General features: G+C 37.8%; 2 protein-coding genes across 2 annotated transcripts; both read left to right on the forward strand.

Moving 5' to 3' along the window:
- Positions 1–590: 590 nt before the first annotated feature.
- On the forward strand, positions 591–8,623 carry LOC107581524 (26S protease regulatory subunit 4-like). Its single transcript, XM_016267100.1, has 11 exons — positions 591–737; positions 4,590–4,643; positions 4,727–4,823; positions 4,901–5,025; positions 5,125–5,310; positions 6,430–6,558; positions 6,689–6,785; positions 6,896–7,085; positions 7,774–7,925; positions 8,011–8,165; positions 8,296–8,623. The coding sequence occupies exons 1-11, from the start codon at positions 735–737 to the stop codon at positions 8,428–8,430; spliced, it is 1,323 nt and encodes a 440-aa protein (XP_016122586.1). The 5' UTR covers positions 591–734; the 3' UTR covers positions 8,431–8,623.
- Positions 8,624–11,708: 3,085 nt separating this feature from the next.
- calm1b (calmodulin 1b) lies at positions 11,709–21,731 on the forward strand. Its single transcript, XM_016267069.1, has 6 exons — positions 11,709–11,826; positions 16,165–16,195; positions 16,285–16,428; positions 20,234–20,340; positions 20,424–20,559; positions 21,173–21,731. The coding sequence occupies exons 1-6, from the start codon at positions 11,824–11,826 to the stop codon at positions 21,199–21,201; spliced, it is 450 nt and encodes a 149-aa protein (XP_016122555.1). The 5' UTR covers positions 11,709–11,823; the 3' UTR covers positions 21,202–21,731.

Below are 21,731 nucleotides of genomic sequence, written 5' to 3' on the forward strand. Positions count from 1 at the left end.
GACAAATACACTTACATCGACAGATTGAACCAGACACTATGGTCCACTGCAGCTAATACGTGTCCAGAAGCTGACAGTGTTTATAGTTTTAATAAAGCGTTTAGCCAAAGATAAATTACAGAGTTGTTACTATAGGCCAGAATCACAAATCTTATACAGTAATTCTTGAGAAGTGGGACAAAACAGGGTGCAAAATTGAAAAAATAAAACCTTGTACTCAGACAACTGAAACTACATTTATGTATCTTATATGTACTAAGCTACTGAGCTATGCTTTGATACAACCTCCCAACTTTTCTCTTTTTGTAACAAAATGTGCTTTTTTACCTTGGACTGTGTAATATAATTTCAGCTTTATCTATGGACCTGTTTTGTCCCACATCTCAAGAATGACTGAATAACCAAACGCGTTTCGGTATTTCACGTCCTTTGTCCCATTAGTCCATCCGTAGTTACGTTTATTACCTCTTTGTTTTTCTTTGGGGTCGGTTTTTTTAGGTTTATTAATTTTTTTCTCTTCCCCTCTACCCCCCGCCCCACCCCGACCCCCACTGCCCTCTTCTCAGATTATGTCAAAACCATAAACACGTATTCTGTTCCACACTCCAGCCCAGTCGGTGGCGGTAATACACCTACAAGTTGGTTTGCCAACCGCCAATAAACACTAAAGAAGAAGAAGCAGCAGCAGGAGGAGGAGAAGAAGTTACGTTTGTTGTCGAGTAGCGGTGGTGAAAATGGTGAGTGAGCCAGCAGTTTATTCACCGGCTGTTTAATTTGTTTCCATTGCTCTACGTTAATTCTGTAATTTGCAAATATAACATGTGAATGCCGTGTGAACGCTGTCTCATCAGTCTTTGCTTAACACATCGACGTAGGATTAACAACACAAGTCATTTCATTTGAAGAAATAATCGTTGGTCTTAAGAGCGTTAAACTACTCCTACAACGTACAACGTGACTAAACGTTAATACTACTCAGAGACACGCGATAATTCCACAATGTATGGTGTAGTTTTGGTGGTGTCATTCCTGCAGTCCAGTCAAAAACATGCAGTGCATCTTAACAGACGTAACGTTTGCCTGTTAAACACCTTCGCATTACAGTCAGCGTAACGCTAGAGTATTCAGTGTGTTTTCCATTACATTTGAAGTGGTCAGTCAGTCATTTGAATCCGTGTATCATTCTATTATTCGTTTTTTGATTTAATATTGAAAGTAGAAAAATGAATGTAAGGTGTTTCAAGTTGGAAGAACAAAAAGTTGGCTGAACACAAATATGCCATCAGGAGGGGTAATGATGAATATCCTATGGCAACACATTTTAAATTAATGCATAATAGTAATCCTTCGATCATTAGAATACAAGATATGGATCATATAAACATTACTATTAGGAAAGGCAATAGAGAACTTAAACTTAATCAAAGAGAGACATTTTGGATTTACAAATTAAAGGCCAATATGTATCCAGGATTAAATGAGGACTTGGATTTTACTCACTTATATATATGTATATGTGTTTTGAAGTAGTATTCTTGAGTATGAATATATGCTGTATTTTTTGAATGTGAAAATTGCTGTCTTTTTGAATGTGTAAAGCTATAGAGATTTGCTGGTCGCATGGCTATGATCAGATGACTTATTGAATGACACTGCTTTCACCTGTGCTAAGCTTGTTGTTCACTCTCCCTCCCGAACTGAACCGAGTTGGAGAGTTTTTAGATTTCTTGGATGTAGCCATTTGATAATAAAGGCTTTTTAATTCACAAGAGCGTCATGGTCATTCTGAAGTGTATATATATATATGTAATGGGATATATATATATATATATATATATATTATAATCCCATTGGTGTCTGCATCAGGTTTACAAAAGTTATTTTATATACAAAGAAAATATATTAAATGCAAATTAAGTGTGTACTTTAATGTTTTACTTTTGTGAAAATAAAATGTCAAAATATGGAAGAAATAACATTCCATCGTCATTCAGCATAACGTATGATATATTTTTGTAAAAATGAAACAACATGCGTATTCTGACCTGTACTTAATCAAATGTATAAAGGAAAAAGTGATCATACTAAATTTGATCACATTTTAAATGATTAAAAGCTTCTTTTTGACAAATGGGTAGAACCTAGTAGTTTGAAGGATAGTAGAAAAGATTTAAAATGGCAATGAGTTAGTATTTTGGGGCTGCTCTGCAATCCTTGTAATGCCATCTAATGATTCTTGTTATATATCTGCCTTTTTTGTGTATATGTTACACTAAATTACATTTTTTCTGTAAATCATGGTTAAAATGTCTTTTTTTTCTCAGAAAAAATACAATTAAACAGGACAAATTCTAATGTACAAAAACAAATTTAAAGCTGTAATTAAATACTAGACTATATATCACTGTATATGAACATTAGACATGAATCTTTCTCAACACAGGTTGCAGCAGCGGAGGACTATTATTCTGCTGCAGAAGAACTGACGATGGCACGGTTTGATCTTCGGCTGACCAATCAGCAGAAAGGGGCGTTTAATTCCCGCCCACATGTAGAAATCCAATATTCAAGCTGTTTATTAATTTTTCCACCCATGAACGAAAAACGAAAATTTAAGCTGAATTCTCGTTTCTCGTTTTTTGGGAAAAAACGAAAGAGGAGCCGTTTTCTCATTTTTCTACTTTCAATATTAAATCAAAAATCAAATGATCGAATGATACACGGATTCATTTGGATACTATTTTTCATAACATGGAGTATTTAATTTACACAGAAATGTTTTGTGTCTGTGACTTTTAACACAGGCCCTGTTTCTTTTAAATAATGTACAGTGGTGATGAGTCGGACTTAAAAGTGTTCATTTCGCTGCATTTGTTAAAAATATTCAACCAAATGACATCATTATTGCAAACTGATTGTTCCAAAATTAATGCTAATATATAATTATATATAATGGGCTTATTTATATGTATGTATGTATGTATGTATATAAATAAAATGTTCCAAGGCCAACAATCTAATAAGGTCTATTTTGTAACAAAATATAGTACGAATGCTGAAAAAATTAAACATTATATATAAAAAAGGGGTATTCTACAAAGTGATGAATTGCTGAGAAATATATTTCTAGATGCTCCACTGATTAGATTTAGAAAATGTGCAACCTTAGGGGACAAATTAGTACATAGTTGTTATTTACCACCTAACAGTGTACGTTTTTAGTTAGGGAATAAACCTAAGGGTTGTTTTAAAGGTCATCACTATTGTGATAATGTGGTACAAGGTAAAACATTCTTAGATGAGAATACGAATAAGGTTTATTCTATTAGACATTTTATTAAGTGTCAAACTACCCATGTTGTTTATAGACTAGAAGGTCCTCAATGTAAGGTGTTTCAAGTTGGAAGAACAAAAAGTTGGCTGAACACAAATATGCCATCAGGAGGGGTAATGATGAATATCCTATGGCAACACATTTTAAATTAATGCATAATAGTAATCCTTCGATCATTAGAATACAAGATATGGATCATATAAACATTACTATTAGGAAAGGCAATAGAGAACTTAAACTTAATCAAAGAGAGACATTTTGGATTTACAAATTAAAGGCCAATATGTATCCAGGATTAAATGAGGACTTGGATTTTACTCACTTATATATATGTATATGTGTTTTGAAGTAGTATTCTTGAGTATGAATATATGCTGTATTTTTTGAATGTGAAAATTGCTGTCTTTTTGAATGTGTAAAGCTATAGAGATTTGCTGGTCGCATGGCTATGATCAGATGACTTATTGAATGACACTGCTTTCACCTGTGCTAAGCTTGTTGTTCACTCTCCCTCCCGAACTGAACCGAGTTGGAGAGTTTTTAGATTTCTTGGATGTAGCCATTTGATAATAAAGGCTTTTTAATTCACAAGAGCGTCATGGTCATTCTGAAGTGTATATATATATGTAATGGGATATATATTATAATCCCATTGGTGTCTGCATCAGGTTTACAAAAGTGATTTTATATACAAAGAAAGCATATTAAATGCAAATGAAGTGTGTACTTTAATGTTTTACTTTTGTGAAAATAAAATATCAAAATATGGAAGAAATAACATTCCATCGTCATTCAGCATAACGTATGATATATTTTTGTACAAATGAAACAACATGCGTATTCTGACCTGTACTTAATCAAATGTATAAAGGAAAAAGTGATCATACTAAATTTGATCACATTTTAAATGATTAAAAGCTTCTTGTTGACAAATGGGTAGAACCTAGTAGTTTGAAGGATAGTAGAAAAGATTTAAAATGACAATGAGTTAGTATTTTGGGGCTGCTCTGCAATCCTTGTAATGCCATCTAATGATTTTTGTTATATATCTGCCTTTTTTTGTGTATATGTTACACTAAATGACATTTTTTCTATAAATCATGGTTAAAATGTGTGATAGTCTTTTTTTCTCAGAAAAAAATACAATTAAACAGGACAAATTCTAATGTACAAAAAACAAATTTAAAGCTGTAATTAAATACTAGACTATATATCACTGTATATGAACATTAGACATGAATCTTTCTCAACACAGGGCCAGAGTCAAAGCGGAGGACATGGACCTGGAGGTGGAAAGAAAGATGACAAGGTGACCAAAAATACCTGATATTTTAAAGCAGCATCAGCCAGAGGTTTGTCCTTATTTAATGATTCAATCTGTCATCATAACAGGACAAGAAAAAGAAATATGAACCACCCATTCCAACTAGAGTGGGCAAGAGGAAGAGGAAGTCCAAGGGCCCTGATGCTGCTAGCAAACTGCCTTTAGGTACAAGAAGTGACTTTTGAACTCCACTGTGTTTTACGTCAGGTTTTCAGTTAATGTCAGATTCTCTTTTCATATAGTCACCCCTCACACACAGTGCAGGCTAAAGCTCCTGAAGCAGGAGAGAATTAAAGATTACCTGCTGATGGAAGAGGAGTTCATCAGGAACCAGGAGCAGATGAAACCTCTAGAGGAGAAACAGGAGGTGCACCATCCATCCATCCATCTATCTTCTCTCTCGCTCTCCTTTTTGTTTGTTGTCTGTGCGGATGGTTATGTTTTTTTTTGTTGTTGCTTTTATTAGGAGGAGAGGTCAAAAGTCGATGACCTCAGGGGAACTCCTATGTCTGTGGGGACCCTGGAGGAGATCATTGATGACAATCATGCCATCGTCTCCACATCTGTTGGCTCGGAGCACTATGTCAGCATTCTGTCATTTGTCGACAAAGATCTGCTGGAGCCTGGCTGCTCTGTTTTACTCAACCACAAGGTACAATATCCACCAAACCAGTCAGGATTTAATGGAAATAGAATGAATTTGTCAAACTTAAAGGTATAGGTTACTCAAAAATGAAAATTAAGATATTTTGAAAGGGGTGGTTGATTGCGATTTCACTTTTTTAACGTTAGTTAGTGTGTAATGTTGCTGTTTGAGCATAAACAATATCTGCAAAGTTACGACGCTGAAAGTTCAATGCAAATGGAGATATTGTCTTGTGTAAAATTATAGCAGTTTAATGCCTACAAAAACGGCTCGTAAGGACTACAACGAGTTACTTCCCTGATAAACCCCGCCCCCGGGAACATGCAAACAAAGTGGGCGGGGCGCCGCTTCTTTAGAAAAGAAGAGGAGCTGTTGCCATGCCGTCAAAACTAATCTATGAGAAACATTAAACATGGATGCGCATCCGGTTGCCTTGCTGTATTAAAGCTTTAATCAGGATAAAACTGTATAATAAAAGCTAACATTAGCAGTAGCATTTACAAATAACAGCGTATTTAAAAGTATGAGACAATAACAAACAAAAAACATACCATTAAGAGCTGTGTGCTTGCACAGGTTCTGCACGATCCTCTTCAATAATATCCTCTGCGTCTCAATCGGGCTCAAATTGATAAGCGATATTAACGACGCCTTGTTTACAATACAACCGGAGCACATGCCGCTGAGCTGAGGGGCGTGACGATTAGATGCGCACTAGATGTGGTTTAGTGAATCACAGCACACTGGGCCAGCTGACCAATCAGAGCCCATCGCGTATAATCGCGGATTCATATGGATTCATTTTATGATGCATTTATAACCTTATTGGGTCTTTTAAGTTTTGGTTACCTGGTCTTTCAATGGAGGGACCAAAACCTCTCAGGTTTCATTAAAAATATCTTGATAAAATATCTAATTCGTGCTTGGAAGATTTGAAGAAGTCTTGGGTTTGGAAAATGGTGAGTAAATGATGACAAAAGTGTCATTTTTGGGTGACCTATCCCTTTAAGATATATCCTCTCTGCAACCTTTTGTATTTGAATGCTGCTCTAATGAAGGCTAATTCTGGATCCTGAACATTTGTAGATTTGCCTATTAAATGATTGAATAACTTGTTGTTTCTAGGTCCATGCAGTCATAGGGGTTTTGATGGATGACACAGACCCTCTTGTTACCGTCATGAAGGTAGAAAAGGCTCCACAAGAGACATACGCTGATATCGGTGGACTGGACGGTCAGATACAAGAAATTAAGGCAAGGGAAAAACAAATCTTTACTGTTTCGCCTGGCAAAAATAATCTAAGATGATTATTTAATTTTTAATTTTGAAAAAAAATCAGGTAAAAATGAATCTATGCTGCTTAAATCATGTTTTGACCTGTAGGAGTCCGTGGAGCTGCCGCTGACCCATCCAGAGTATTATGAGGAAATGGGGATCAAGCCTCCCAAAGGGGTCATTCTCTACGGCCCCCCTGGAACAGGTGATCAAAGATCGTTTAATTACCAAAACATATTTTGATGACATTTCACAGACAGAAATAAGGGTGACATCACAAATCTTGATCTATCATATAATTTCCCCGAATGTTAGGTAAAACCCTCCTTGCCAAGGCAGTGGCCAATCAGACGTCTGCAACTTTTTTGCGGGTTGTTGGTTCAGAGCTGATTCAGAAGTATCTCGGCGACGGCCCTAAACTAGTACGTGAGCTCTTCAGGGTGGCAGAGGAACATGCTCCTTCTATCGTCTTCATCGATGAGATTGACGCCATTGGAACTAAGAGGTAGAGCAAAGCGTTTTTGCTTTTTAAAGGGACATTTCACCAAAACATGTATACACCCTTAGGCCATCCAAGATGTAGATGAGTTTGTTTCTTCATCAAAACAGATTTGGAGAAATTTAGCATTACATCACTTACTCACCAATGGCTCCTCTGCAGTGAATGGGTGCCGTCAGAATGAGTTCAAGCAGCTGATAAAAGCATCACAGTAATCCACACCACTCCAGTCCAGTCCAGGAGTTAACATCTTGTGAAGCCAAAAGATGCATGTTTGAAAGGAAACAATCCATCATTAAGACTTCAAACCATAGCTTCTGGTTAAAATACAAGGCCTGTCTGAATCAGGATAGAAATATGCACAGATAAAGCACCGTTTGCAAGCGAAAATGGACTGTTTCACTTGAGGAAGCATTTTTGTGGATTCTTGATTTACTGTATATTTTGGTCAGAAGCAAAAGTTTAGTCGTGTTTTGGATTATTGTGATGTTTTTATCAGCTGGTTGGACTTTAAAAACAGCTGACGGCACCCATTCACTGCAGAGGATCCATTGGTGAGCAAGAGATGGGATGCTAAATTTCTCCAAAATCTGTTCCGACAAAAACTCGTCGATGGCTTGAGTAAACTTTGAGCAGATTTTCATTTTTGGGTGAACTATTCCTTTAATCATATACCCTGATTACCTCTTTGCAGATACGACTCCAACTCAGGAGGTGAACGTGAAATTCAGAGAACCATGTTGGAGCTCCTTAATCAGCTGGATGGCTTTGATTCGCGTGGAGATGTGAAGGTCGTTATGGCTACCAACAGAATAGAGACCCTTGACCCTGCTCTTATTAGACCGGGTGAGATACTACTGCAGACTCGTGCTGTGATGTTCAGAGGTTATGTGCATTTTAGATGAACCCTCAAGGCATTTTCTCTCTGCAGGTCGCATCGACCGAAAGATTGAGTTCCCATTACCAGATGAGAAAACCAAGAGAAGGATCTTCCATATCCACACCAGCAGAATGACTGTGGCTGCGGATGTGATCTTGGACGACCTCATCCTGGCTAAAGATGACCTTTCAGGAGCTGATATTAAGGTATGTTAATTGATTCGGTTCATTTGAAAGTGTTGCAGAAAATCTCTGCTGCCCTCTTGTGTTGATTTAGTTTTTTTTCATATATCTCATATATATATATATCTTAACTCTTGACTTCTTGTCTCTTCAGGCCATCTGTACAGAAGCAGGCCTCATGGCCCTCAGAGAACGCAGGATGAAAGTCACCAACGAGGACTTCAAGAAGTCTAAAGAAAATGTTTTGTATAAGAAGCAGGAGGGCACCCCTGAAGGCCTCTATCTCTAATCTTTTCATTTCTGTTTATATGTGAGTGCAGCGCTCACTCTTGAGTACACATTTGGCTTAAATTTACACATGTTTTGGTCTGCCAATTAGTTGTTTTGTTATTGAGGTCAGAAAAGAAATACTACAGCTGGATCAGAGGTATTTAATTGGTTTGTACATTTTTTTTATAGCCCTCAGAAGGTGATATATTTTGAATTTTGTTCATCGGAAATGCTGTAAAAACAGTAATATTGTGAAATATTAATGCAATGCTAAAATAAATGTTTTTGTATCTTAATATGTTTTAAAATGTAATTTATTCCTGTGATCAAAGCTGAATTTTCAGCATCATTTCTCCAGTCTTCAGTGTCACATGATCCTTCAGAAATCATTCTAATATGCTGATTTGCTATCAATTATTATTGGTGCTCATTTTTGTCCCCATGATTTTTTTGATGAATAAAAAGTTCAAAAGAGCAGCATTTATATGAACTAGAAATCTGTTTTTAGTCACTTTTGATCAATTTAATGTGTCCTTATTCAATAAAAAATGTTTTTAAGTATTAATCTTACTTGAGCCAAACTTTTGAATTGTAGCGTATTCACAGTTTCCACAATGTTTTCAATATGGATGATGATAAGAAATGTTTCTCGAGCAGAATATTAGAATCACCAAAGTCTGGAGTTATTGTAATAATATTTTACAATATTCAAATTTTTTTTGGTTTTTTTTTCATCAAATGAATGCAGCCTTGGTGAGCAGAAGAAACTTCTTTCAAAAACATTTTAAAAAACTTCTAAAAATGTGAAATATTTCTAAACATCTGAGAGTCATGTAGATATGTTTATATACAGTATATATATAATCTATGAATTTGAGATATTTTTCTCTTCAGAAAAATGATCAGTCTTTTGTGTTTAATGATCTATATTCTTTTTATTCATTTTAATGGTCTTCGATTTCAATTTCAAGGAATTTGACTAAAAACCTGGTTTTCTGAATGTAATTATTTGAATCAAAAAGTCACAGCGTCTGCAGAGAAAGCGAATCCTCAAGAGAGAGCAATGATTCATTTCCCTGCTAACTAAAGTAGAGGAGCAGTGTTGTGCGGCCAGTCTTCTCTCTCCTGCTCGACTCTGCAGAGATTGGCATAATTAATGCAGCGTTTTTAGATTGTTCTCATCTCAATCTCGGTTTCCCTTAATTATTTAAAACAACCTCATCACACATGCTGTATCCCTTCAGCTCGTTTTTGTTTTTTTTTTGCAAAGGTGTGAATACATTATTATAGATTATTGCATTATTAGAAGTGCTATTGTATATAAAATGTTTAAAATCCACCAAGAAGAATGTTTTCCTCCTTTTAAGTCCTATTTTGAAGCCTTCGTTCTTCATTGACCTCTGCAGAGCGCCATGAAGAGGGTGATGGAAATGCTTCCTTGATGTAAAGGAGCAACTAATGAAAGTCTGCAGTCAGCAGAAAGCAGTCAGTCTGCGGCCCTTCACAGGATCCGTGCTGCACTCTTTAAATCAGTCACAGCAATCACAGACTAGCTCACGTAGACCGAAAGCTGCATGCAGACCACTTGACAGTGTCACTGAGGCTAAGCTTCTTCATGACGGGCCTCATACAAGACACATTATACAGGTTAGTAAAGAACTCCGAAGCCGGTCCATCTGTGATCTTCCACACTTAAGGACACTAGGTGTCATGTTTGGACATTGTTAAGGGAGGTAACACACGGCCACGGCAGGTTAGAAGCAAGTCCTGGATCTTGGGGACAATTTTAATCAAATAACATACAGTATTAACTAATACAGTTTCATTACTGTAAACTAACACTTGCTTAATAAATTCAATAATAAGGGGTGGGATGTAGTGATGAAGTTACTGTGTAGCACATAGTTACTTGTATTAGAGATAAAATATAAATAAAAACAGAATAAATATAGAGTCAGAAAGTAGGATGAAATATTTAAAAATGGTAATTATTTCATTTTATTTAAGAATTATGTCATTCTATATAAGAGATCATATATATATATATATATATATTATATAAAATTATGTAATTATTAAATGATGTGTGTGTGTTGAGTGGTGGCCTATGGGTGATTTGTTCATGGTTAGACATTAGCCAATAGAAAGTGCTGAAGATTCTCTGTGGGTAAAACCTGATGCACTTCCTCTTTTCTTTATAGAGAATGTACTGCAGTGTGGTACAATACAAGTAAATGTAGCCAAATACTAACATAGTATAATTCAATGACTTTACTTTTTTTTTCTTTTTAAGTTTTACTATGAGCACCTTGATGGGATTTCTTTTATACACCGTTGCCTGGTGCATTGCAGGTCCAGGGCGGCCAATAATGCCCCCCTTAACATTGTGTATAATATTGCAGGTCCGCGTCAACCAATCAGCTGCTCTGTAACAAACCGACGCCGTGAATTCTCAAGCGGAGGGAAATCCACGCGTATCCTTCCGCCTGGAGAAACTAGTGCCACACATCACTTGAGTTCACGAAGAGCCCGTTCTTCATAAAAGCAGTAGGAGGAGTAGTGTTGATTTAATAATGATCTAATAATGGCATTGCCTAACTTGTGCTGGATTTAATAAAAGATGCTCCAAACCACAGAATCCTATTCTGATACACGCAAACATAAACAGAGCCCCTAAATTAGCTTTGGTGTTTTTGTGTTATTAATAATCTAATAATGAGGTTCCACAGACCTCTCCTGGATAATTCATTAATCTCTGGCAATGAACTGAACAAAATGAGCAATTAAGTGAGTAAAAAAAAATCAGCAGTAGTTATTAATATCCTTAATCATGGAGCAGCATTAATTGTTTTTATTATTATTATTATTATTATTATGTAATACAATGCAGCTTTGTTTAGCTATATATATGAAAATGCCCCAAATGCATTTTTCAGTGGAGAAATTACTGTTCCTCTTCTGGGTTACAAAATTATGTGTATAAATAGACTGCATTAATTAGGTGCCTCAGACTGGACAATGCATAATTAATTCATCTATGACCCAAAAATCACAAAATGAGCAATCAGATCTTCACATTCTCCAGACCAGGGGCCAGGGCATGCTACTATTGTGCAAAGATGTATTGTTTGGCACAGACTTGTATTAATCCATCACCTTAATGCTGAAATATTTCAGAAAGAACATGCCCACTGTTTACTGCATCGGTGTGCTTCGGTCTGCCTGCGCTCTAACGGCGCGTCTGATTGGCTGAGGGCCGCTCCGCACGCGCTGAGTCAGGAAGTGAGCGGCGGATGAATACATGTGCGCTTCTCGCCGAGTCCACAGCTAGAGCCGCTCCAGTGTACACTCATCCCGGAGAGACCTGCGATTAGCCTAGTCTGGAGATTATCACGCTTTATTCCTCACAATCATGGTACGTAATCATTTATTTCATATACTATTAACGCATTACTCGGCCAGACACAGTCTCAACAAGTGCGTTCGCATCAAATTAGCCTAGTTGGATAAGAAATATGCTTTTAATATAAGCGTTGCAGTTGTACAGATGTAACGTTACGTTAACTTATCGCGATGATTTACTTCAACGATACGCATGTTTTAAAACATTGCGCTTTATTTAGTTACCTGCTATAGTTCAAGAGGGAAGCCTGAATCTACAACTGCGCAATTCTTACATCCTTTATCTTACATGCGGGTTACACACATCAAATGATGTGGAATACATCCCATATGTTATTATTTTTTCTTTATATCTTACTACATGATAAAAAAAAAATGTAGATCAACATGACATCACACTGAAACCTGTACTTGTGATATTATATATATATATATATATATATTTTTTTTTAATTGGACAGACTGCTTATGCACATATCTGGGGTGTAGAGGGTCAGTAGGTTGGCATGATAAGGATGTTTATGCTAATATTCGTGAAATATGATGGATGGGATATGAAGAAGATGACCGTAGATGTGTCTGAGATGAGGAGGTAGAGGATGTGGCTCCACAAGCGTCTGTTGCATCATCTATCTCCCTTTAAACCCTCTCCAAAGACTGAATTTTACACCAGCAGGGCCAGCGGTTCCCATCTAAAACCACTTTACACACATTTAAAGGCCTCACTAATGACAGGCAGTTGTATTTTAACCAAACCACAATGTTGTGTGGACTGAAAGGGTGTAGGCTTGTGGTAATGGGCGCCCAGTTTCCTGTATTTTGTCTGTAGTCACTGTAGCTTATGCAAATAAAAGGTGTGTCGTTGTGAAATGTCTGTCTTCTGGCTTTTTTTGTTTGTTGAATCTGAGAGGTGTTGTTCGGCGTTTCGTGTGTGTGATGTAGTTGTGGTCCATCCTAGTAAACCAAAACCTGTTGGAGGTTTTTTTTTTAGCTTCCCTGCAGGAACCGGAAGTCATTAGTTATGTATCTTTAATATCTCAGTTGTTTCTCTTACACTCTAGAAAATGCTGGGTTAAATACAACCCAGTGCTGGGTAAAATAGGGACAAGCCCAGCAATTGGGCTGTTTTGACCCAGCGGTTGGGTTACTACCCAGAAGGTTGGGTTAAACATTTAACCCAACCGCTGGGTCAAAACGGCACAATTGCTGGGCTTGTCCCTATTTTACCCAGCACTGGGTTGTATTTAACCCAGCATTTTCTAGAGTGTACTCTTCTAAACCGTGAAAGAGCGAACTCTGAGCAATAACATTTTCCTCTGGGCTTTTGTGCGTATGGTTTAATGTTTCTGGACTGGCAGTAGATATGAGTTTGGTTTATTGTCATTGGTTTGATTTCTGTATTGGGTTTGTGTGTGTTCTAATAGTGAGGAACAGCATCTGGTAGGAGACAGCTGTCCTGGGTGAAGTTATGATGTAATGTTCCCTGAAACTCATGCTTTATGTGTTGGGACTCTTGAGGATTATGCTGTAGTGTGTGTATACTGACCTACATTCATTAGCCTGAACATTTTTAATAAGCGGTAGAACAGCGCTTCAGATGAACACATCTCAACGCAGATGGGTGACAGTAGTGTCACTGCACAGTAAGTACAGCTGGAGTGATTCGGTCTTGCGGTTTCTGTAGGAGTTGAAGAGATCCTTTAGTATTCAGGTGTGCGATAGAAAATAGAGGAGGAGCAGTTCAAATTTCACTCCGTTTGGTTTACTTCTTGATTTTATGATCAGATTTTCTGTAAATGCTCAATATGTTGCTATTAGAGATGCAGTAATTAGGTCGTTTTTAATTAGCAGTAATTATTAATTTGATGCTGAAATAGTTTAATTAGCCTATGTTTTACAACTGAGACCAATACGATTTCCAATATTTGTTTTACATAGAGCCAACTTGGCCTCATTCTTTTACAAAAATTACAGAAAATGTTGACATAAATTGAAAAGGATGAAAAATTGTATGTGTACGTAATGTGTGGTACATAATTTATTATTGCAATAAACAATTTATAAAGTTATAAATATATGTACATGTGTAAAAATTACAGAACAATTGTAATAAAAAGTGTAATTGTCATGTGTAATGATGTTTAATACAATTGTAAGTCTGTGAAATTTACAGACAACAATTACGACACGACTCAAAAAAGTGTATGAAAAATTTAATAAAATGTAAAATAAAATACAAATTGGGTGGGTATATAATATTTAAATACATTTTTTCCAACTTGGCCTCATTCTTTTACAAAAATTACAGAAAACAATTTTGACATCAACTTATGAGAAATGTATGAAAAATGTGTAATGGTCACTAAATTGTGTGGGTATATAATATTTAAATGTAATATCAAAATAAACATTGTACGTATGCAGTTATCTATGTATAGGTACAGAAATTATATACAACAATTTTGACAAACTGAAAATTATGAGAAATGAAATGTAATTGTCGCTAAATTGTATGGCGATTATATTTAAATTTAATATTGGAATAAACATTGTATATAATTATACATGTATATGTAAGAAAATTACAGACAACAATTTTGACAAACTGATAATTATGAAAAATGTTTGAGTATGAATTGTGGTTTGAAAAGGGAATTAGCACATAGCTATGGCACAACTGATAAAACAGACAAATATTTGCAGAACATTGGCCTGGTCGATATATCTGTGTGTGTATATATATATATATATATATATATATATATATATATACACACATCAAGACAACTGCACTGGCAACTTCTAGAAAGTACTATCAGTTCCACTTCTAACTGCCTATTAACTGTAGGTCTGATTTACGATGAACAGGTTTAGGAAAAGCAGCATGTTGTTGAACGTTTCGGGAATTGTCGGGTCTCAGAGCACCTGCTTAAATGTGCGTGTTTGTGATATCTTTATCGACCTACAACCACTAATTTCCATTTATTGGCCATTATAAAAGAGAAGCGATTCAGACAGTCTTCCGCGGCTCACGCTGGATGTCAGGGAGTCCCAGAGCAGCTGCGTCTGTTCCTCTGCTGCAGCGGCCCATCCCCCAGGGCCAGGATGAGCTTTGGGAGGGGGTGATGGGGGTTGCCTGGGTACTGGGCACATGGGCATGAATGAGGAATGAAATGAGCCGTACAGCTGGCAGCAGGAAGACCCACTTATCCAACAAACCAGTGCTCTTTCTTCATTATATCTGCCAGTGACTCAACTGCTGGAACTATTGGATCCAGTGCGTGTGCATTAGAAAGGCTCTTAAGTCGATGATCTCAGCTGCATGTTATGTCATATCATGTGAGTATGACTGCTTAATGCAGAAAGGAAGTAGAATAATTAATTAGTGTGATTGAAGTGATGGTTGTGTGTTCCTCTGTCTTTGGCCCATTAGCCCCACTCCTCCCCTTCATAATGTGGGCTATTTGTTTTCCTAGCAGCTCTCATCCACTTTAGCAAGCTCTTGAGACTCATACAACAAGCTTTTCTCTCCTCGCTGTTAACCAAAGGCCTGGGTTGTTGTTGGTCAGTGTCCTGTAATCTGATGCCACTGTATGAACTAAAGTGCTTTTGTTTGGATGTCACATGAAGTTTAAACACAAAATGTTTACTCTTAAAAAAAATAAAGGTTCTTTATTGGCATTGATGGTTCCATGAAGAACCTTTAACACCCATAGTACCTTTCCGATGCATAAAAGGTTCTTTACATTTTTTTCTTTTAATAACTGTTCACTGAAAGGTTCTTTGAGGAACCAAAAATGGTTCTTCTATGGCATCGCTGCGAAACCCCCCTGTTGGAACCTTTATTTGTAAGGGTGTAGAACCTTTCAGATGCACAGAAGGTTCTTTATAGTGGAAAAAGTTTCTTTGAGTTATTGAAATAGTTATTTTAAGAACTGCTCACTGAAATGTTCTTTTGGGAACCAAAAATGGTTCCGAAAACCTTCAATGGCAGAACCATTTCGGGTTCTCCTAAGAACCTTTCAGTGACCGGTTCCTAAAAAGAACTATTTTTTCTTAGTGTGAAGCCTTTTTCCTTTTCCACTTTAAAGAATCTTAATGGAAAGGTTCCATAATTCTTAAAAGTTCTCAATGGATCCACTGATGCCAATAAAGAACCTTTTTAAGAGTATACTTCATGCTACAAGTGTCACATTATCAGTGTTTTTTTGTTTTTTTTAATGGCAAATGATCAGACTCTTCTTGGTGTATTGAGATGCATTACATTCTTTTTTTAAAATACTAAAACAGAAATGTTTTTTTTGCCTGTCTCTAATTAGTAACCAGCATTTCTTTTCTTTTTGATTTCTAGGCCGACCAGTTAACAGAGGAGCAGATTGCAGGTGAGAGTGCATGAATGTAATCAGATCACTTTGATTAGTGTATTTTGAAACAGACACTAAATACAGCTACCGCCCTTTTCTTATCTCAGAGTTCAAGGAGGCTTTCTCCTTATTCGACAAGGATGGTGACGGCACCATCACGACCAAAGAGCTGGGCACAGTGATGCGGTCGCTGGGTCAGAACCCCACGGAGGCAGAGCTGCAGGACATGATCAATGAGGTGGACGCTGATGGTGAGTGGCTTTGAAAGTACCAATAAATCACAGTTGAATGAAATCGATCACTGGTTTCTTTCGAAATTTGAACAAAATATCTTAAAGGACACTCTTCACAAACTCATACTATGGGTTGAACTAGTGTTGGTATTTGTTGTGTCAGATTGCTCAGACAAACAGAGAATGTTTGTTCAGGAAATCAGTCTACGAATGGATTATTTATAATTGGGTCAGTGATTTATTTAAAGATACGATTATAAATGCAATTTACAAAGCGGCATCAAGTAAAAAATTCTTAGGGTGATGCAACCGATATCATAATGTAGAAAACCTTATGTAGTTTGGCAAGATCTTCCATTATTATTTCTTAGAAAATAAATGTATCAATAAAACGGCTTATTAATATCTATCTATCTATTAGGGATGTCACAATTCTCGATATGATATCGAACCGTTCGGTATGACATCCACGGTTCAATATGCACTTGTGAATTGCATTTTTTTTCTCGGTTTTGCGTTTAAATAATATAGCCTGTCTGTGAGACCATTTAATCTCGTTGCTGTGACATAGCGTCCAATGGTGCGACGATCCACTCGCTCAGCACTCTCTCAGCAAAGAGTGACACCTGAAAATTCTCCAATCAGCCTCCTGTCACAGACGCCACAGACAGACAGCCGCGTCACAAGCCAAGATGGTGTGGGAGGATCGGGAGGCCGCTAGACTCCTGAAGCCTGTCAGATTGCGAGCCGTTCTGTCGGTTTTCTTCGATCAGCGCATCGATAGCCCTGTGGGTCTATCTAGGTCAGACGGCAATAATGCGAGTAGTGTAAAATAAAAGTAATTGCATAATCCACTCTTTGCATTCGTCATCTCTTTCCCACACACTTATCGAATTTAGTTGCCAGGAAACTGGGGAAGAACTTATTTTGAGAATCGACACTGGAAGTGACCTGGAAATGGCTGATTTCAGCACAATTGTGTGTTGCTGAGTGGTCCCTCTAGTAATGCATTGCGTTTCCCTTAAGTTCCTGTGAAAGCCTGCGCTAATATGACTCAACATCCTGTAGTGATCAAAGGTCTTGCATTTTTATCTGCCATGCTAGGAATGTGGCTCGTTGATCATTGAATAGGAGTTTTACTCTCAGGTTGTCTTACTATATTACACCACACACCATTAAATCACCATCTGCTCCAACCCATAGGACCGTAGCTTTCAACCCAGAGTCAAAGCTCAATGTCCCTTTTATGCTGGCTCATCCTAGACCAGTGGCTCCACACATCCAGTTGGTAATCCAGCCTGGTCTTTATTACTGCACGCTTGACCTATTTCTGACCTCAGAGAATGTTAAACGTGGTTTAGCTCTTTTATGGTCAGCTGCGGCTAGTCTGTCTGTGCCAGCTGTAGGGATCTAGCCGTGTCTCTTAGATCACAGTCACCCTCTCGGCTTTTATTTTTCACTGCTGTCCCTCGAGGACTATCATCCCCTGCTAATCCAAAGTGAGTCACATGATCTCTCTTAGCGAATCCCCACCTCTTCCCTTTGATGACTCATTGGTAAACTGTGAGTGTCCTGGGGACGACTTGCGGTTTACGCTTGGAGAGCTTCCCTGGCGGATGACCCTGAGATGGGGTGGAGGTGTCATCGAACAAAACATGAAGATCTTTTGCTACAATTTTAGTAGACTTTGGGCCAGATATGTTTGATGAATTCCGAGAGCTCTCTGACCCTCCCCAATTTTTCTTATGCACGATGTGTCTTTGTCATTTAACCAGTTGTCTCAGCATATTAAACTGGCATAGCAAGTCTTGTGAAAAATAACACCCCACCCCTTTAATTTATAGATGATGTTGAAAAGACGAGTTTTCAGGGTTTTTTTTCTCTTTCACACGCCTGTCATTGGAGTAAGTATAGCCTGTCTGTGAGACCATTTAATCTCGTTGCTGTGACATAGCGTCCAATGGTGCGACGATCCACTCGCTCAGCACTCTCTCAGCAAAGAGTGACACCTGAAAATTCTCCAATCAGCCTCCTGTCACAGACGCCACAGACAGACAGCCGCGTCACAAGCCAAGATGGTGTGGGAGGATCGGGAGGCCGCTAGACTCCTGAAGCCTGTCAGATTGCGAGCCGTTCTGTCGGTTTTCTTCGATCAGCGCATCGATAGCCCTGTGGGTCTATCTAGGTCAGACGGCAATAATGCGAGTAGTGTAAAATAAAAGTAATTGCATAATCCACTCTTTGCATTCGTCATCTCTTTCCCACACACTTATCGAATTTAGTTGCCAGGAAACTGGGGAAGAACTTATTTTGAGAATCGACACTGGAAGTGACCTGGAAATGGCTGATTTCAGCACAATTGTGTGTTGCTGAGTGGTCCCTCTAGTAATGCATTGCGTTTCCCTTAAGTTCCTGTGAAAGCCTGCGCTAATATGACTCAACATCCTGTAGTGATCAAAGGTCTTGCATTTTTATCTGCCATGCTAGGAATGTGGCTCGTTGATCATTGAATAGGAGTTTTACTCTCAGGTTGTCTTACTATATTACACCACACACCATTAAATCACCATCTGCTCCAACCCATAGGACCGTAGCTTTCAACCCAGAGTCAAAGCTCAATGTCCCTTTTATGCTGGCTCATCCTAGACCAGTGGCTCCACACATCCAGTTGGTAATCCAGCCTGGTCTTTATTACTGCACGCTTGACCTATTTCTGACCTCAGAGAATGTTAAACGTGGTTTAGCTCTTTTATGGTCAGCTGCGGCTAGTCTGTCTGTGCCAGCTGTAGGGATCTAGCCGTGTCTCTTAGATCACAGTCACCCTCTCGGCTTTTATTTTTCACTGCTGTCCCTCGAGGACTATCATCCCCTGCTAATCCAAAGTGAGTCACATGATCTCTCTTAGCGAATCCCCACCTCTTCCCTTTGATGACTCATTGGTAAACTGTGAGTGTCCTGGGGACGACTTGCGGTTTACGCTTGGAGAGCTTCCCTGGCGGATGACCCTGAGATGGGGTGGAGGTGTCATCGAACAAAACATGAAGATCTTTTGCTACAATTTTAGTAGACTTTGGGCCAGATATGTTTGATGAATTCCGAGAGCTTCTGACCCTCCCCATAGACAGCAAGGTCCTAGGTGTATATTACTTTCTTCCTTCAGATGAATACAATCAGAGTTATATTTAAAAAATGTCCTTGCTCTTTCAAGATTTATAATGGCAGTAAATGGGATTTAAGATTTTGAAGCCCAAAAAAGTGCATTCATCCATCATAAAAAGTGCTCCACACAGCTCTGAGGGTTAATGAAAGCATTCTGAAGTGAAGCGATGCATTTGTGTAAGAAAAATATCTGTATTAAAATTTTTATAAACCGTACGCCTGTACACGAGAGAGTGGCATTTCAGCAGATCAACAGCAGAACTTTCCACTCCCATTGGCGCTTTTATGCGATTTGGGGTCTTGCGCTAATTTGTCCTATTTTGTAAAGCTGGCCCTTTAACTTAAATATGAATACCTTTTATACCTTAGAGTTACCTTAGAGGTGAGGTAAAGTTTCAAGTTTGATATAAAGTCTAAATTAAAGTTGTAATTATTAGAAAAAAAACCACATCGTAAGAAATGGTCACGTTTATGAGAAATATTCATTTAAAGTTGGTTATTTCTCGCAATTTTAAGATGTAATGTCGCAACTGTGAGATGTAAAGTCATAATTTTTTATTTTGTTAATCTAATGTGGAACTGGTTTATTATCTGAGTGTACCTGAGGTGAATGTTTCTGTCCATACTTTTGTTTTCAAGAAAATCTCACTTCCCATTTTCTTAGGAAATGGAACCATAGATTTCCCAGAGTTCTTGACGATGATGGCCAGGAAAATGAAGGACACAGACAGCGAGGAAGAGATTCGCGAGGCTTTTCGGGTATTTGACAAGGTATGTTTGAGCTGTAACTACTTCACTTGGCTGTTTATTACAGGCAAAATTGACTCTGGCTGACATTCAGTTTTTCTCTTCAGGATGGTAATGGCTACATCAGTGCTGCAGAGTTGCGTCACGTCATGACAAACCTCGGCGAGAAGCTGACAGATGAAGAGGTTGATGAGATGATCAGAGAAGCCGACATAGATGGTGATGGTCAGGTGAACTATGAAGGTAAGTTGCTTACTTTTCAGTGCCCACTTTTTCTCCATTTAGTCGTCTTTTTATCTCAAAGGCACCATCTGGTAACTCAACTATATTACTTCAACAAATATATCACATAAAGATGATGTAGTAAGTATTATTATTGAAAAAAAATATTTACACAAAAACAACAGAATCAATCAATTTTTCTGACAAATGGTCAAAAAGACTCGAATCAGTCTTAATGATTCATTCACTCAGTGAATTGGTCAGTTCAGAGTCTTAAATTCCATTAGATTCTCATCTCTGGTACTTTATTCATGTCCATGTTGGAATGACCCACAGTGTCTTTTACTATTAATTTATCTGCATCAAAAATGGCTCACATTTCCCATAATGCACCATATTTGTACAGAGTGTATGTGTTAAAGGCCCCTTTTTGTTTTGCTGAAAACGGAGCCTCTTGATTAGACGCATATGAAAGCCATTCGGAAATGGGACGCTAATTACCATGCGAATTCTGCCTTCACCTCTTGATTAAAAAATTTATAAACCATTGAACAATTTAGCAGCTGGCTGCACAGCGTGGCATTCGGCCAAAAGCAACTGCCTAATCTAATTTTCTCTCCATCTCTCCTCTCAGAATTTGTACAGATGATGACCGCAAAGTGAAACCGCCTCCTCCTGCCGTGCCCTCTTAGAAGAGAAGAAAAAATCAGTCAAATGTTTTACTTACCTCTTGGAAAAAAAAAAGTTTATTTATTCATAATGTTTCTGGTTAAAAATAATTGAATGTTAAAATAAAGTATCCTTCTGTCCACACAGAAAATAATGGAAAAAGTTCAATATCTGCATGAAATGGTTAGTGATCCTGTCCCCAAAGATCAGTCTAGCATCAGTTATTCGAGAAAAATAACCTGTAACTACCTTCAAACTGAAGAAAAACAGCATTTGGTGAACTCCTTAAGTTCCATCTGCTCTTGATAATGTTTGGGCTGGCCATCCTCCTTTTGTTCTCTCGTTTTTTCAGTTCTTCATGCATGCAGCTTGAGCCCGGAGCTCATTCTCCAGCCAATCAGAGCGTGCTGAGTCCACTGAAGTGTTTTATTGTGGGGTTTTGTAATTTAAGAGGAACCACAAGTAGAAAGAAAGAAATGGGGCTTTAATGTATTGTGGGGGATAAAAAGTAAAAATCAAAAACA

This window comes from Sinocyclocheilus grahami, unplaced genomic scaffold, assembly GCF_001515645.1.
Source record: "Sinocyclocheilus grahami isolate Dianchi unplaced genomic scaffold, SAMN03320097.WGS_v1.1 scaffold35.1, whole genome shotgun sequence".
Lineage (NCBI taxonomy): Eukaryota > Metazoa > Chordata > Actinopteri > Cypriniformes > Cyprinidae > Sinocyclocheilus > Sinocyclocheilus grahami.